The sequence below is a fragment of the Aspergillus brasiliensis genome, assembly GCF_001889945.1.
Source record: "Aspergillus brasiliensis CBS 101740 unplaced genomic scaffold ASPBRscaffold_4, whole genome shotgun sequence".
NCBI lineage: Eukaryota > Fungi > Ascomycota > Eurotiomycetes > Eurotiales > Aspergillaceae > Aspergillus > Aspergillus brasiliensis.
In genome coordinates, this window is record NW_027137445.1 from 328,503 (window position 1) to 344,372 (window position 15,870).

The 15,870-nt window shown below is 51.7% G+C and overlaps 6 protein-coding genes across 6 annotated transcripts; 3 read left to right on the top strand and 3 right to left on the bottom strand.

Annotated features, from left to right (window-relative positions):
• The first annotated feature begins 97 nt into the window (after positions 1-97).
• ASPBRDRAFT_148527 (uncharacterized protein) lies at positions 98-2,330 on the top strand. The gene is made up of 5 exons (XM_067619291.1): positions 98-412; positions 469-788; positions 857-1,392; positions 1,453-2,008; positions 2,081-2,330. The coding sequence occupies exons 1-5, from the start codon at positions 323-325 to the stop codon at positions 2,229-2,231; spliced, it is 1,653 nt and encodes a 550-aa protein (XP_067480426.1). The 5' UTR covers positions 98-322; the 3' UTR covers positions 2,232-2,330.
• A 381-nt stretch (positions 2,331-2,711) lies between these two features.
• On the top strand, positions 2,712-4,673 carry ASPBRDRAFT_494120 (fungal specific transcription factor domain-containing protein). The gene has a single exon (XM_067626331.1). The coding sequence runs from the start codon at positions 2,807-2,809 to the stop codon at positions 4,205-4,207; it is 1,401 nt and encodes a 466-aa protein (XP_067480427.1). The 5' UTR covers positions 2,712-2,806; the 3' UTR covers positions 4,208-4,673.
• A 1,127-nt stretch (positions 4,674-5,800) lies between these two features.
• On the bottom strand, positions 5,801-7,112 carry ASPBRDRAFT_122389 (Gfo/Idh/MocA family oxidoreductase; the record flags this gene model as incomplete). Its single annotated transcript, XM_067617507.1, has 2 exons — positions 5,801-6,037; positions 6,105-7,112. 2 exons carry the CDS (start codon positions 7,110-7,112, stop codon positions 5,801-5,803), a joined length of 1,245 nt encoding a protein of 414 aa, XP_067480428.1.
• An 892-nt stretch (positions 7,113-8,004) lies between these two features.
• ASPBRDRAFT_121603 (RNP domain protein) lies at positions 8,005-10,056 on the bottom strand (the record flags this gene model as incomplete). The annotated part of the gene is made up of 7 exons (XM_067617441.1): positions 8,005-8,144; positions 8,197-8,784; positions 8,885-8,936; positions 9,015-9,149; positions 9,217-9,310; positions 9,503-9,569; positions 9,669-10,056. The coding sequence occupies 7 exons, from the start codon at positions 10,054-10,056 to the stop codon at positions 8,005-8,007; spliced, it is 1,464 nt and encodes a 487-aa protein (XP_067480429.1).
• Positions 10,057-13,196: 3,140 nt separating this feature from the next.
• On the top strand, positions 13,197-14,149 carry ASPBRDRAFT_122181 (uncharacterized protein; the record flags this gene model as incomplete). The annotated part of the gene is made up of 2 exons (XM_067617494.1): positions 13,197-13,736; positions 13,817-14,149. 2 exons carry the CDS (start codon positions 13,197-13,199, stop codon positions 14,147-14,149), a joined length of 873 nt encoding a protein of 290 aa, XP_067480430.1.
• Positions 14,150-14,342: 193 nt separating this feature from the next.
• On the bottom strand, positions 14,343-15,725 carry ASPBRDRAFT_53410 (uncharacterized protein; the record flags this gene model as incomplete). Its single annotated transcript, XM_067627067.1, has 1 exon — positions 14,343-15,725. One exon carries the CDS (start codon positions 15,723-15,725, stop codon positions 14,343-14,345), a length of 1,383 nt encoding a protein of 460 aa, XP_067480431.1.
• Positions 15,726-15,870: the final 145 nt, after the last annotated feature.

Sequence of the window (15,870 nt, forward strand, 5' to 3'; positions counted from 1 at the left end):
GCTAAATGCAGTTAGTCTCACGATACAACCCCCAAGTCCCGACACTTACAGAGACAATCCCGACCTACAACTAATTCAATCCTCGGGGACTAATCGGCTTGGATGGATCTGATCCCCCGGATTTGACCTCGCAGATGATGATTCCCCAGTTATGTTTCCCCACTCCTCAAGGAAGATAATATGGGGAGAACAGCAGAGTTATGGTGTCGGCTGAGTCCAAGTTCGTATTTAAACGGTCGAGCTTGGTCGTAGCTTAGCCGCTTCGTCCAAGTCTGTCAAGTAGTTCTCCAATCTACTGCATACTTATCTTTCCATCAAGATCATGGCCGGAAATGCAATGTACAGAACCATCGGGTTGAAAGCGTTATGGTCTAACATGAATGTTCTGTTCATTGCGCTCTTTGCCTCTTTCGTCAGTCTTGCCCTCTCCCATGTATTGTAGTGCTGAACACTTAATTAGATATCTAGGGTGGTCTGCTCTACGGGTACCAACAAGGCGTGCTCGGCCAAGCTCTGGTGATGTCCAGTTTCGAAAGAAGATTTCCAGGCATCGCAAGTAGCTCCGGCTCCCAAGGCTGGCTGACTTCAATTCTGCAGCTAGGAGGCTGGGCAGGTGCGCTTTCAGCGGGTGTTCTATGCGAGATATTCTCTCGCAAACATACCATTTTCGGTGGCTCAGTTTGGGTCATTTTCGGTTCTTATCTGACGGCTGGGGCACGCAACCCAAGGTATCTGTACGCTGGTCGCTTCTTCACGGGTCTTGGTGTGGGGACCTTGTCCGCTGTGGGGTGGGTATAACTCATTGTGTTTGATATCGTGATTATCACTGATGATAGTACTCAATGACTGAAAATAGGCCCCTCTACAATGCCGAGCTCGCACCCCCCGAGATCCGTGGCCTTTTGGTCGCAATGCAGCAGCTGGCGACCACCATTGGCATTATGAGTGCTTACTGGATATGCTACGGAACGAACTACATTGGCGGAACCGGTGATGGTCAATCTGACATGGCGTGGCACCTTCCACTGATCATTCAAGGAGTTCCTGCTGTCGCGCTGGCAGTTGGCGTATGGTTTCTCCCATACTCACCCCGGCTTCTCGTGAACCATCACCGGGACGATGAGGCCTTGAAAGTCTTGAGCCAGCTTCGACAGCTGCCCGCAGATGATGATTCCGTCCGAATCGAATACCTGGAGATCAAGTCAGAGAGTCTCTTCGAGGAGCAGAATCTGGCCAGGAGATACCCCAATATTGCTGCCAATACGGGCAAGAATCGTCTTCTCCGCGAAGTTGCTCAATTTTCATTGATTTTTCGTTCTAGGGATGCGTTCAAGCGCGTCTCTCTTGGTGCCCTCGTCATGTTCTTTCAACAGTGGTCTGGCATCGATTCAAGTTGTTTCCCCTCTATTTATTGAGGTTTATTTCCTTCTTCTCATACTGACAGCAGTATAGTCATCTATTACGCTCCCATCGTATTCCGAGACCTCGGGTTAACCGGAAACACGATCTCGCTCTTAGCGACTGGCGTTGTTGGCATTATCAATGTGGTTACAACAATCCCCGCCGTCCTGGTCATTGACAAAGTTGGCCGCAAACCCCTTCTCATCTGCGGATCAATAGGAATGTTTGCCTGCCAGCTGACTACAGGAATAATCGTAGCAAAGTGCCAGAGTGATTGGCCATCGCACCAAGCCGCCGGGTGGGCTGCGGTCGTCATGATCTGGTTGTATATCTTCAATTTTGCGTACAGCTGGGGTCCTGGATCGTGGACGCTAATTGCAGAGATTTTCCCCCTTTCGATCCGCGCAAAAGGGACGTCCATCAGCGCCTCGTCGAACTGGATGAACAATTTCATTGTCGCCTTCATTACCCCGCCGATGCTGTCGTCGATCTCCTGGGGGACATATATATTCTTTTGTGTTTGGTGTGTTACTGGTGGGCTTTTCATCCTCTTCTGTTTTCCCGAGACCAAGGGAAAGACTCTTGAGGAAATGGACGTGGTCTTTGGGTAAGAACCGGATTTTCTTTGCAGTTGAAAGTTTGAGACTCGAATCTTCTAATCCGGTGACTATCTTTGCAGATCCACTACAAGCAGCGAGGACATGGCTGCTCTTGGACAGATTCAGGAGCAGCTGGGGTTGACAGCGATTCTGCAAGGTGTAAACGGAGGGAAAGGTACCGAGCTCGCTGAGGTGGAGCATGTCAATGAGTATGCACATCAACGTGTTTAAATAGTTTATGGTCCAAAACACATAGGATCTTACCATGAAATCGGTCCTTAGTGGAATTGAGCTCCATCCTGGGAAGCATTGTTGATGCCTTGGTGGTGCCGATAGCAGAGCCTTATAGCATATGATTACTTCATCTGAATAGTGTAGACGAAAGAAATGACTTGTAAATAATATATGATGTTCTGTCAAACTGAAGTAGTCCTAAGCGGGGAATCCCAACTTGGCTGGTATGCCGAACCCCGCAGCCTCGAGGATGAACTTCGCCCATTCAAGCATCCAGGCATGTCTGTTGCACTCCCCCAGCAAGCCTTCAGAACCTCCTTCAGACCAAGAGAAGACCATCATCGAGAGACACCATGCAAGGCATCCTGTCGTTCGACAATAGTCACCATCCTAACAAGCGGCGCAAGGCTGTGCGCGCTTGCCAGCGGTGTAAAGGAATGAAGGTTTGCGTGGGTGCCATCATATCAGTAACTGTTGACTCACTTGACTAGAAACGATGTAGTTTCAGCCACGATAAGACCTGCTGCGATAGATGCACCAGCGATAAGGTTGCATGTTCATTCCAGGGGATAATGCGGATATTCCAAGACACATCGCCTCATGAGACTTCACAACGCCGTGATGTTGAAGCAACGGAGGTGGACTACACAGCCTCCTCGGGCATAGCCTCGGGGTCAACTTTGCCTGGTGAAAGCAATAACTCGGCCTCTGAGCAACCAGCTTCTCCGATAGTCACACCAATCACAGACCCGTCCGTCGATGCTCGAGAGTTCCGGTATGCCACCATGTTAAGCCTCATGGATAATACCACTAGCGTAGACAAAGAGTCAAAGAAACCCCAACCTGTCAAGCTTATCTCGGGTACGAATCCGCTATCCGCCCTGCTTGGAAAAGACCTGAAGCATACAATTGTGACAAATAGCTGTTCTTTTCGCACTCCCGATCCAATGAGCTGGAGTGCGCCGACGGTCTTTCGAAAGGGAAGTAGTTTACACAGCTGCGACTGGGAGAGCTACTACCGCTCACGCGGTATTTCAGCAGCAAGGTTGCAGTTCATGAGCGCGGTGGGTTGCTTCAGTCTGCCCCCAGCGGCTCAATGTTCCCAGCTCCTGGAGATATACTTCAAACATATCCACCCAATGCTGCCAGTCATCGAGCGAAGAGACTTTTTGTCATCCTACTATGGTTCCGACAACCCGCCACCTCTCATCCTGTTACAGGCCGTCTTCCTAGCAGCCTCGCGGTACATGATAAGTAATGGAAAGATCGTCAATGGGATGCCCGAGATCCGAAGCTATTGCGATGAGCTGCATATCAAGGTCCGGTCACTCATCGATGCGGAGATCATACATGAGAGGCTGGCTGTCATCCAAGCATCCTTGATTGCTAGCCTCCATTGGGAAGGACGAGAGGGACTGAACTCGGCCCTCGATAGTCTGAGTATAGCTGTACGGGCCGGGCAGGAAATGGGGCTTCATCGTAAACAACAAGCCGCTGCACAGTCGGAAGCCTCGGAACAAGAGAGGCTTCATCGGCGGATTTGGTGGTGCACCTACACGCTTGATCGGTTGTGCGCCGCACAAGAGGGCACTCCGTTCATCATTAACGAAAGAGACTGTAACGTTGAGCCTCTAACTCAGGATGACTTATGCGGAGAAGATCGAGTTACTTCGGAGGTTGTCTTGATAAGCCTATCGCTGGCAAGGGTGATCGAGGACACGGTGCGATGCCTCTATCAACCACCAGAAGACCTGGTACTCCCGTCGCCGCAGGGCGTGAGTCTGAGACAGAAACTCCTCACACAACTAGACGCCATCAATGACCGTATCAATCTGACTCTATTCTCCGGGCTGCGGACGAATGATGCATTACAGACAGGGCCAAAGACATTATCCGTCTCCTTTGGTACCTTTCTCTTAACCCAGTATGCCACCTTGACCAATTCCCCACGCCCCAATCTCCAATGCAACTGACACCAGCAGCCTCAACGCAATACGTATCCTTATCCACCGACCATTCCTCCTATACTGTGAGCCGCAAGGCTCCGGTATACAACATTCCCGAAATGCATGTCGCCAGCACGCCGAAGATATTCTCGGGGATCTTAAACTTCTCCTGGAGCATGACATGCTGCGGTACTCGTGGCCGTTCACTGTATACGCAGTGGTGAACTGCCTGCTTATATTCTGGTACGACGTCTCGTCACCACCACTTAACACGCCCGACGAATTGCAGAAAGCTCATCGGAATTATATGGACGTGGCTAATCTTCTCCGCGTCATGGGAGAGACCTGGTGGGCAGCTGCAGCGAAACATAAGCTTTCTCTAGCACTTGCACAAGCAGCGAATGTGCTTCTTTCTCAGGGACGATCACGACAGTTGCAGCCAACACACCAAGTGCCAGTGCCGGTGCCGGTGCCATCAACCACAGATAACCTCATGACGACGGCAAGCCCTAGCAACCTTGTTCTGAGTCCGAGGCATGGTGCGCCTTCTGAGACATTCGACCTATTCACTAACATGTTAGGTATTACGGACTGGGTTCCGCTGACTGGGGAAGGAGACGGTCTCTCAGACTACAACAGCATGGTGGGATTCTGGTCATCACTGGGTCTAGATTTCGATATGGACGTTGCGCCAAATATCTTCAGTATCGAACCTCGTGAAGTTTGATGATATCATGGACTGAATACACACGTGAATTTCGGTCTCACCGGGACTATAGAGCCCAACTATTTCGACTATGCGATACCCTCAGAACTAACAGAGACAGTCACGCCCTTTTTATTGCTCCTCAGGACCTAGCTTGACAAGTCTGGTGAAGCAGTCAACGAGGCTGCATTTGCTGTATTGGACGATTGTATTTTATGTCTAAAGGACAGGGGGGTCTTACTTCCCCTACGATCAGTGATGCATATTCTTAGCCTTTGTGGAACTGGAAATATCAGATATCTTTATGATCCTAAACAGTCTTCTCTCTCCCTGTCTAATGACATACATCCAGTTCATCATCCGGATACCCGGAAACCAACAGAATTATCCCATCGGAACAAGCTATAATAGTCCTAGCGTTGTCGGAAAGTAACCGAATAGGGGAAGGAACAGGTATAGCGTGCACCGGTCTGTAGGAAGTACTCGGTAGTATCTAGTATTTCCTATTGTTACAAAGTACCAGCAGCGTAGCATAATTAGCACTTACTACTGCCACCCCACAATAGTATAGAGTGAGTTTAGAGCTGCGAAAGAGGCATCAAGTGCCGTGTTGTGTATATTCTCTTGTGTTTCGATAAACATAGCATTAACCAGCTCCCATTCTATGATAATAATCTGTTGGACTGTTGGAGTTTTACTTGCTATAGTAGCGCACAAAGCACAATGGAACACTTGGTAATGATGATTTATACCTCTGCAGCCGATTCTCATTAACCTGTATACTGAACTAGGCGAGAGTAAGTACTATATAGAGTATCGAGTATCAAGTGCAGGGGGAGGGGTGCAATAAAAAAAAAAAAAAGGCGGATAGTATTTTTCAAACACCACGATAGCTTAGCTAGCTAGCTAGCTAATCAGTTTGAACCCATCTTCTTATACATCATATCAAAAATCTCCAAATCCGTTTTCGCATCCTCCACTGACGTCTTAATCTCCTTCCCATTGGCAAAAGCCTCATACACTTCCTTCATCTCAGCTGTATAGGCATCCTCATAGGAAGAAAGCACGGTACGATGCTGCACTTCCCCATCGTCATTCATCTCGTCCACTTCGACATAGATAGGGAGGCCTTTGATGTATGGACTGTCGTACTATCACCATGATGATTATTGTTAGTATCCCAACAAACATTATTATGAAGGGGCTGCTGCTGCTCACCTTAATAGTCACCCTCTTCCTCTCCCCATAAACCGCAACATGGGCATCAAACACCGCAACCCCATCAATCCCACTCTCATACGTAACAGCATACCTCTTCCCACTACCACCACTGCCACCATTCCGAAACGCAAAAGTAGCAGTATAAAACGGATCATTCACCGAAACCCCCACCACTTCCTCGGGAAACCCCAATGTCTCCCGCATAATGGAGATATCATGGGATCCTAGACTTCCCAGGAACCGACAGTACTTCCTCATCTCATCTGTGATGATGTCCCCTTTGTTTTCTCCACGATCATGATGAGGAAAGAAAGCCTCCTCAAAGAGCTTGTCAAGCCTCATGCTGCGTTCCTCCGCGGCGCCAGCCGGATAATCAGGTTTTACTACTCCCTGATACTTCTTATCTATACTCCCACTGTTCCCAACAAACCATCCATTCGGTCCCGAAAAATCCCTCACCCTGGCATACAGAATTCTCGGAATATCCGCGATCTCGCGCTTGAAAACCTGCACATAGCTAGGCGCATATCGACGCATGTAGCCAACGAACACGCGGGCGCCATTGGGGGCATGTCTCTCGGCATCGAGGATGGATTCCACGGAGGGGAGGGACAAAGTGAGGGGTTTTTCGACGAAGACGTTCTTGCCTGCTTTGAGGGCGGCGATGGTGAGTGGGGCGTGGCTTTCGTCGGAGGTGAGGATGAAGATGGCTTCTATGGATGGGTGGTCGATGACTTCCTGGGGGTGGGTGGTGAAGTGTGGGATGGTGGTGGAGGAGGAGTATTTGGTGGCGGTGTGGGCGAGGGAGGGAGAAATGTCGCAGATAGAGTGGATTTGGAAGAGGTGCGAGAGTTGGTGTTGGAAGATGGGGAAGTGGCAGATTTGGAATACTTCCTGTAGATAGTGGTAAATAGTTAGTTCTGGTAGCTTGGTTGACAAGAGGTTAGGTGTACGTACACCGGCTCCGATGATTCCAATGTTTAGTCTGCGAGGAGGGGATGACATTGTACTGTGGTAGTGCTGGAGAGATCTTGGATAAAGATGATACTAAAGATGATGTGATGGCTTCTTTGATTGTAGTTGGTACTGGGGCACTAGTGTTATGCTGAGGGTATGCATCCTAGTTACATCTATATAGTAAAGTAGTATATAGATGGGGATGCATGTCGGGATCGGAAGCTAGCCACGATGGGTAAGCAAAGTCCGATTGCGTGTTCCGACGCGGAAAGGAAGACACGCAGTGCATAATCTGTGAGAAGTCCAATAGGATGATAGGCTGTATCAAAGTAGATGTCGGTATGTCTTTTGCAGGAGGAGGGTTCACTTGATTGGATGTATTAGTTGTATCGAATACAAACTAGATAGAGCAGGCATAACACAACCAAAGCGGAAACTATGTATTGCAATCCTCAGAGTAGCACGGAAATATAGCTTCAGAATATAGAACCAGACAGCGGCATTTGATTGCTCCAAAATTAAACAGTCACTACTATGAATAGAATCGGGTATATCCGTGCCTAGCCTACCACTTACAAGCCTACAAGTAAAACACCTCATCAATCAGGTCAAACCCTCTCCAGAGCAGCAATTTCGCTAGGGCAACCGTCCAAACGCAAAGGAACAAACCCACCAGAAGCCATCCGCTTGCAATTTCAGCTTGAACAACATCCGATGTGTCCCCGCAAGACCAGATCGTCGAAGAAAAAAAACAACAATAGAATGCCCGATAGTAATAGCAAAACAAATCATAAGGTGTGCTTGGTATGGAACAAAATGCAGCATACGCGGAAACCCGCGCCAACAGATCATTCTTTTCTCGATCCGGAGTGTTACATCGCAAACTTTTGTCGGCCTCGATATGTCCTCCCGAAAGAAAAAGCAAAATCATATGATAGTGTTACATGATCTGATCCTGCGTGATCGGAGCAGTCGGCTCAGTGCCATCCATCGCATCACCGGGCCCTGGGCCGGCGTTCATGTACTTGACGAACGTAATGCCCAGGGGACGGCCGCCGTACTGGTAGCCGGTGAATTTAGCTATAAGGCAGTTAGTGGAGTGGCTTTCTGCTGAATCAATCACAAGACCTACCAATAGCAGTCTCCGCAGTCTCCGCGTTATCAAACTGAACCACACCGGTGCCGCGCGACCGGCCATTGGGCTCGTACTGGATCTCCGCGCGATCAACCTTGCCAATAGTCGAGAACAGATCCACCAGGTCCTCGTTGCAAGTCGACCACGGCAGGTTGCGCACGTAGATGACAGCGCTCTTGTCGCCGCCAGAGGTAGCAAAATCGGTGAACGGGTTAGGAGGTCCCGAGGGCACTCCCTCGAAACCACCAGGACCACCAGGACCACCACCGAAACCGCCAGGAGCACCGCCATAACCACCACGGAAGCCGCCGCCGAAGCCGCCACGGCCACCAAAGCCACCGCGGCCGCCGAAGCCACCACCGCGGCCGCCGAATCCAAAGCCGCCACGGCCACCGAACCCGGGTCCAGCACCAGCAAAGCGATCCTCACGAACCTCCAGCTGGCGTCCTTGCCAGTCGTATCCGTTGAACTGCTGAATGGCATTCCGGGCATCCTCAGGGGACTCGAAGGCGACAATACCAGAGCCCTTGGGACGGCCGGTGGCATCGGTGTGGACATCGGCACGGATCACAGCACCCTGCTGAGCTAGATGAGAAGCCACTGTCAGTATCCAAGGCGGCTTGCGATAGAGAGAGAAGGAGGCAGAGAAGGCGGTTGAATAAAGGCTCTGCCGTCCCATACTTACCAGCTTGGCGGAAAAGATCCTTCAAATCTTGCCAGCCAACATTGAATGGAAGCTAAACATCCCCAGCGTCAATACCTAATCCCGGTCGAGCACGATATCACATAGCAATGGCGGATGGGAGTAAACCAACATTAGACACATAAAGCTGACGGCCACCGGCGCCGCCGGGAGGCCCACCGAAGTTACCGCCGAAGCCGCCACGACCACCACCTCCGAAGTCTCCACGAGAGGGACCTCCCGTGAAACGAGGCTCAGGCTCACGGTCCTGCGCTCATTGTCAGTATCCTCCGATCAAGATTTCGGTGGCCCAGAGGTGTAGGGATGGATTATACCTCGCGGACGTAAACGAGTCTTCCCATCAGGTTCTGGTTGCTGAGGGTGTTGACCGCATTTTGCGCTTGTTCCCTGGTCGCGTATTCCACAATCCTATTGTGACCATCAGTAACGAAAGAACTGCGCGATCAAACGTCAAGGAAACCAACTCACCCGCATCCCTACAGTATCCCGGACGGCCAGGCCCAGCCCGTCAACCCAAACAGTCCATAACAAGCGAACCAACAGGGGAAGGAAGAAAAAATCCAGAAACACAGAAAAGGGAAAGGAAACCAGCCGAACTACGCATTGGCGCCCACCTTCGACATTCCATTGGGAAGCAGTAAGACATCGGCAAAGATGACTTCTCCAGCTGTTCGAGCGCGGAACGTCCCCCTCCAAAGTCAGCCACGAATTCCAGACCCGCACAAACGCTATCACACGCCCGGCAACACGATATGACCCTGCTCACCCTGTCTCATAAAATCTTTCAGATGATGCCACTTGACATCGTAGGAGAGGTTGCCCACATAGACGCGACGGTCTTGCTGGGACGACTCGCGCACGGATTGCATCATTTGTTCTTTGGCGACTGCGCGATCTTCGAACGAACGGGGGGGAGGCGGGTAGCTGCTGCGCCCACCGTATCCAGAAGCAGAATGACCACCGGGAGCGCCTTGGGTCGTACTCATAGGCGAACGAGAACGACGGTCGGAGCGGCGATAATCGTCACGGCTGCGAGAGCGACTGCGGGGAGAGTACGAGCGACGGCTGCGTCGAGGGCTACGAGAACGACGACGGGGAGAACGAGACCTCTCGCGCTGTGCGTGGTCAGTGTCGTCAAAGACAGACGGAGACATGAGGCGGGAGAAGAGGCGAGCGAGAGCGCGGGAATGGCAAGAGGGAGTGGAGATTTAAAGAAAGGCAAAGAGGTGGTGAGACAAGAGTGGGTGTGATGAGATCAGCGCGCAAGGTCCCTGGAACTCGGGGGGGGGGGGGGTTGGGGAAAATCGAGCTGCTTGGTTGGATGGAAAGGAAATCGGGGAAATCGGCAATGGGGAATGGCAATGAGAGATGAGTGAATTGGAGAGTTGAGTTGAGTTGAGTGAGAGGGAAGAGCAGGAGCAGGAATGCACGGGGACTGGATTGGATTGGGTCCGAGTTCCGGTTTCTGCGCCAGACACGGGGCCGGTCACCTGATCTGACCCTCCAATCAGGCTTAGCGTCAAACGCCAGACCGGGGGACCCTGGGGAAGTCACGGGCGAACAGACCAGCAGAAGGAAAAGGCAGAAGAAGGAATCGAATGATGCAAGTAGGGACACAGGAGAAGGTCTTCGGTATTGTGCAATGAAGCAACCAAACAACCAAAAGGATAATCCAACAAAGTAGATAGATGAATAGTAGATGAGGATCGGAGGGTGGAAGATCAGAACGAGGGTGGATAGCTTGCGGGAGTGGCAGCAAACAGTGGGGATGACGGATTCCCGAACGTGAGCCGTGAGCACCGCCCATCACCCTCTCTCTATTCGCAGCTGAGATGGACTTGTCCACTGTTTCCCCGTCCAGCTGTCTGCAACAATGGCAGAGAGAGCCCGATGCTTCCAAGGCAACCCAGAATAGCGCTAAATGCACCCATTCTCCAAGAAAAAGCTACAAGCGAACCAACCGATCGGAAAGCAAACTTACTTGATAGGGTCGATAGACGTCGGCTGAAGATTAAGCCTAGATGGTAAGCCACCGAATCCACGGTCGGGATGGAACAAAGCAGTAGAAAGGAAATTACCAGAGTACGAAAGAAAGAAAAAAGAGGGGGAAGATTGGAATGGGACGGGAAAGAGGGAGGATTAAAGGTAGAAGAAAGAAGAATGGAGAGGAGGCGAGATGCGCGAGAGATAAAGGAGGGTGACGGCGGGAGGGGGGAAGTCAGTCAGACACTTGAGAAAGTGAAAGTGTGTGTGTGCGTGTGGGAGGGTGAAGGAAGTACTACTAGTATGTAGGTGGTAGTAGTGTGCGCGTGTGTGTAAGAAGCAGCCAGCCAGGGAAGGGGATGGGCGAGAGGGGGTAGGAGCACGAAAGGAAAAAGAAAAGACGAGACAAGGTCCAAAGCCAAAGCCAAAACCAGCTGAGGGATAGAACCACCGTGCTGTTCCAGCCCGTGTGTGTGTGTCAAGTCAGATCCAATCCCATGCCATCCCATCCGCCCAGTGCAGAGCAGTTCGAGTCCGTCTGTCTGCCAGGCCGTTCGGGACACCATGCAGCTCGCGGCGTGATTGGCCTTCCTCCCGGGGGCATCCGCAGACACCCTCCACTGAGCGTGGATGTGGTTGGCAGAGCTGTCGCAGCAAGAAGAATGAGATGCATGGTCGGGATGGATGGTCGCTGCTCTGACTCGGCACGTCCGCCCGGTGCCGTGAACCCTTGAGGATGGATGGTCCCTGCTGTGAGTGGGAACCCGTGTGTGATGGTGAGGGGGGTGCTGAGGGGATTTGGGGGAAAGCTCATGAGATACGGTATGTGCAGCCTAGACAAGGGGTGGGAGGAGGCACTTCAGGGTTGTAAGTCAATCCTGTCTGCCGGGAAATCATGTCACAAGTTCATTCCCAGCTGGGACAAGAATGTGAGGCACCCTCAAGTTTGGATTATGGATCAAAGCCAGAAGGAAACGTGGGCTGGATGTCCACCGGGACAAGCCATTGACGGTGGATCACGAGAGAAACAAACAAACAATCCGGGGAACCAGAATGGGGACAGAGCAGCTGCATTATAGGAAAGGTTTCACCCACCCATGATGATAATATTGTATTTGCTGGAGAAAGAAGAACGAAAAGAATATAAAAGGGACAGGGGGGGGCGGAAGGGAAATGATGCGTTAGTTATCACAAGGGAAAGTATAGTAGTAGTGCAGAGTACGGAGTAGTGGTGGTAGTGATAATGATGACAATAGAATAAGGTGAATCGATGGACAGAAAGACAGTCTGGATCGCCTTCAAGCAGGCGGACGATTATCAGAACAAATCGGAGATCCGAAGGGAAAGAGGGGGGGAATGGAAGGGATCAGTCTAGTTAGTTAGTCGTGCTAGATGCAACACACTAGTAGATAATAGTCGTGAGGAGAGAGGAAGGGAGAGACTGGAGAGCAGCTGGGGATAAGCCAAATCACTCCGACCTGCGGGCAGGGGTGGAGGCTCGAGCGGTCGGGATGTCCACTGATTGAGATGGAGAGAGAAGATTGGTGAATAGAAAAGGGTTCAAAGGGAAAAGACAGGCAGTTGGGAAGTCATAAGTGACCGAAATGGCAGATTGGCAGTAAATGAGGCATTAATTGATCATCATCATTCATCTCCTGGTGTGAGATGAAGTGGTAAGAATGACTGTCATGAGCTGGTATTCCATGGATGCTGCCATCAACATCAGACACAGACAGCCTATCACCGTGGGGAATCCACCAGAAATGCCATGATCAACAGGCACAAGGCACCACCACCGCATCCACATCACTGCAGTTGATTTCAGCCCTTCATTTCCTTCCCAATTTACCCAAAATATCGATCGATTATATCATAGTATTTAGAGCTATGCAATAACCAACCAATAGACACCTGAGTTTGATAAACTCAGAGTTGTTCTCTTCTGATTCCCCAGTCATACTCCATCCACAGTAGCACTAAAGACAGCCATTGTCTCAGCGCCCCCGACAGAATCGATACACTTGAACCACCACAAGCCCCAATCAATTCCATCAACCGAGACTGTAGACCCCTCCATCCGTCAACACAATCGACATTGATTGCCAACAACTGGTACCCCGTAGATAGTCCGAAAAGTTGGCTCCAGACAAGACCCGCCAGAACAGAAGAAGCTCTTGGCTCTCCGCTCAGGCCACCGCTTAGAAAATCCTCCGCCATCCATCCAACCTTCCATCATCTCCATCTCCGAATTCCTCCACCATCAATCAGTCTCAATTCCTCCCCAACCACAAACCACAATCACTCGCCCACCATGACTCGCTCACAACCCCTCCTCACTCTCTCCCGGAGGTATCTCACAACCATTGCACCCCGAACAGCAACAAGAACCAGCCGTACAACCACAACTCTCCTCACCACCAAACCCACCACCACCACCCTCCGCTCCATCCAACACCAACCATGCCTCCGCACCACCACCACCCCTACCATCCGTACCTACCACTCAATCCACCACCCTTCCCCAACCCACGAATACTCCAACTCCCAAACGACCATCCTCTCCGCCGCTCTCCGCCACGTCCCGACCCACGGCTTCACCCGCGACGCCCTGACCCTCGGAGCCCGGGACGCCGGCTTCCTCGACGTCTCAGTGCAGCTTCTGCCGCGGGGCGAATTCGACCTGATTCTCTTCTGGCTTGCGAGTCGACGGGGGCTTCTCCGCTCCAAGGTGGAAAATGACGCCCTCCTACAATCCCAGCAGACACAGCCGCTGTCCGTGGACGACAAGATCAAGATCCTGATTATGGAGCGTTTGCGCATGAATGTCGAAGTGAAGGATAAGTTGCAGGATGTATGTGTTTACCACTTACCAGCCACCGTCACCTCATACTTTGGGCATAATACCAGGTACTAATGATTGGTATTGTACAGGCCCTAGCTATCATGTCCCTCGGCGAAAACATCCCCCTCTCGTTATCAGAACTGCACGCTCTCTCGGACGATATCCTCACGCTAGCGGGCGACGCTTCCGTTGATGCATCATGGTATTCGAAGCGCATGGCTGTGGCGGCGGTGTATGCGTCGTCGGAGTTTGTGATGACGCGGGATACGAGTGCGGGGCTGCGTGATACGGAGGAGTTCCTCAGTCGGCGGTGGGCAGATGCAAGGGCTGTGAAGGACAAGGTGTCCGGGGTGAAGCAGTGCTTGGGGTTCTTAGGGTCGACTGCTGTTGGGCTGGGGAGGAGTTGGGGGTTGAAGCTGTAATATAAACGGCTGTGGATCGAATGTGATGGGGATGTTAGCATGGGGTGGGTAGTATGTACTATTATTAACATTATTTCGTTTTAGCTTGCTTGCTTACTTGCTGGTATTTGTTTCCGGTGATACAACTTGTATATTTACATCTCACTCAACAGACACTATGCCTGAGCATCTCCCATATATCTACAAGGTCTATTTAATAATCTCTCGCTCTTTCCATCTCCTTAACTCTCCCCTCCAACTTCTTCACCCACCCCTCATCCCCAAACAACTCCCTGACTGCCTTCCGATTCGGCGCCAAATCCCACCAGGGCTCCCGATTCGACTTCCCCTGCGGCTTACCCTCCGCCTTGGCCCTCCGCCAATGATTCCGTAGATCATGATCCCGCTGATTCTTGATCGAATGCAGCAGACCGCACGTGCGCCGATTCGGTTCCACACCCGTAACCTCCATATCGCGAAGCAGCGAAACCACGCCGGGCAGATCATGACACCCCCGCCAATAGAAGTAAATAAACTCGTTATAGAGAGCCGTCGAGCCGCCCAGGACAGCCGACGCACGGCCCATGGATTTAATCGTCGCACGGAACTGGCTAATCAGGTGGGATTCGGGATAATGTAGGTTGAGGAGTTTGAAAGCGACGAGGAGCATCTTGGGGTAGAGTTCTGTGACGACGGGTTCGGTGGGGACGCTGGGTGGGATGGTGAGGGGGGATTCTGAGGTAGTAGTGTCGTCCTTCACGCCTAGTAAACCCTTCTTCTCCTCGTCCAGGTGTCGAAGGATATTGAAGATCCGCTCCTTGCATACCTCCCAGATACCCGTATCTCCGCGGCTGTTGTCAATGGCGTCCCAAAGCGCCGCTTCGATGCTTACGGACTCGCGCATGATCACGGCCTCGATGGCCCGGTCCATGGAGATCTGTTTCGAGGATATCATCTCCGCTATCTCGTCGTCGGTGTATTCGCCCGTTTGGAGCTTCTCTTCGATGGCTGTATTCGTTTCTCTCATAGCGAGTTCACTTTCCTGTCGTTCGGTGCGCGCTGCGCTGCGCTGTCTCTTCTCTTTCATGTCTTGGAGGACGGAGTCGAAGATCGCGGAGATTTGGGCCATCTCGTCCATTTCTTCGTCGCGGAGGGTGGGTTTCGACTCCGTTGATGATGATGATGAGGTTGTGGACGGTGTAGGTTCAGTCTGGGATTGCTGGCGCCGCTCGGTGCCAAGTTGTTCGAGAAGGTTGCCGAAAATCTGTTTCTCGGTGCTGGTCATGGTGACAGGCTTTTGTGAAGCTGGTTTAGTGGGAGCTTGTTGCTGGTGCTGTTGCGTAACGGCCGCGGCCTTTCTCCGCAGGAAGCTCCTCCGGACTGGACGGGCGGGCTTGTCATCTTGTGCTGGTTCTGCTGTCTCATGTTCCTGCTCGTTTGCGTCGCTGGAGGTCGAGTAGTGCTGCTGCTGCTGCTGGTTGTGACGGAATGGAGGGGACAGGTATGCGGCAGTGAGGGTGCGAGTCTGGTACAGGAATGGGACGGATGAGTTGCGAGTCGCGAGAGCCAACCAGGACCGGGAGATTCGGGCACTCATCGTGCTTGTATAAGTTCGAAATGCAGTCTACTCAAATAGACTGTAAACGTGTGGTAACCTTTCCACACCGATCAACAATTGGTGGAATGGTCTGCCGATGTGAAGCTGAACCAGCCGTCCGTCGGAGAATCTCCCGCTCGGCGCA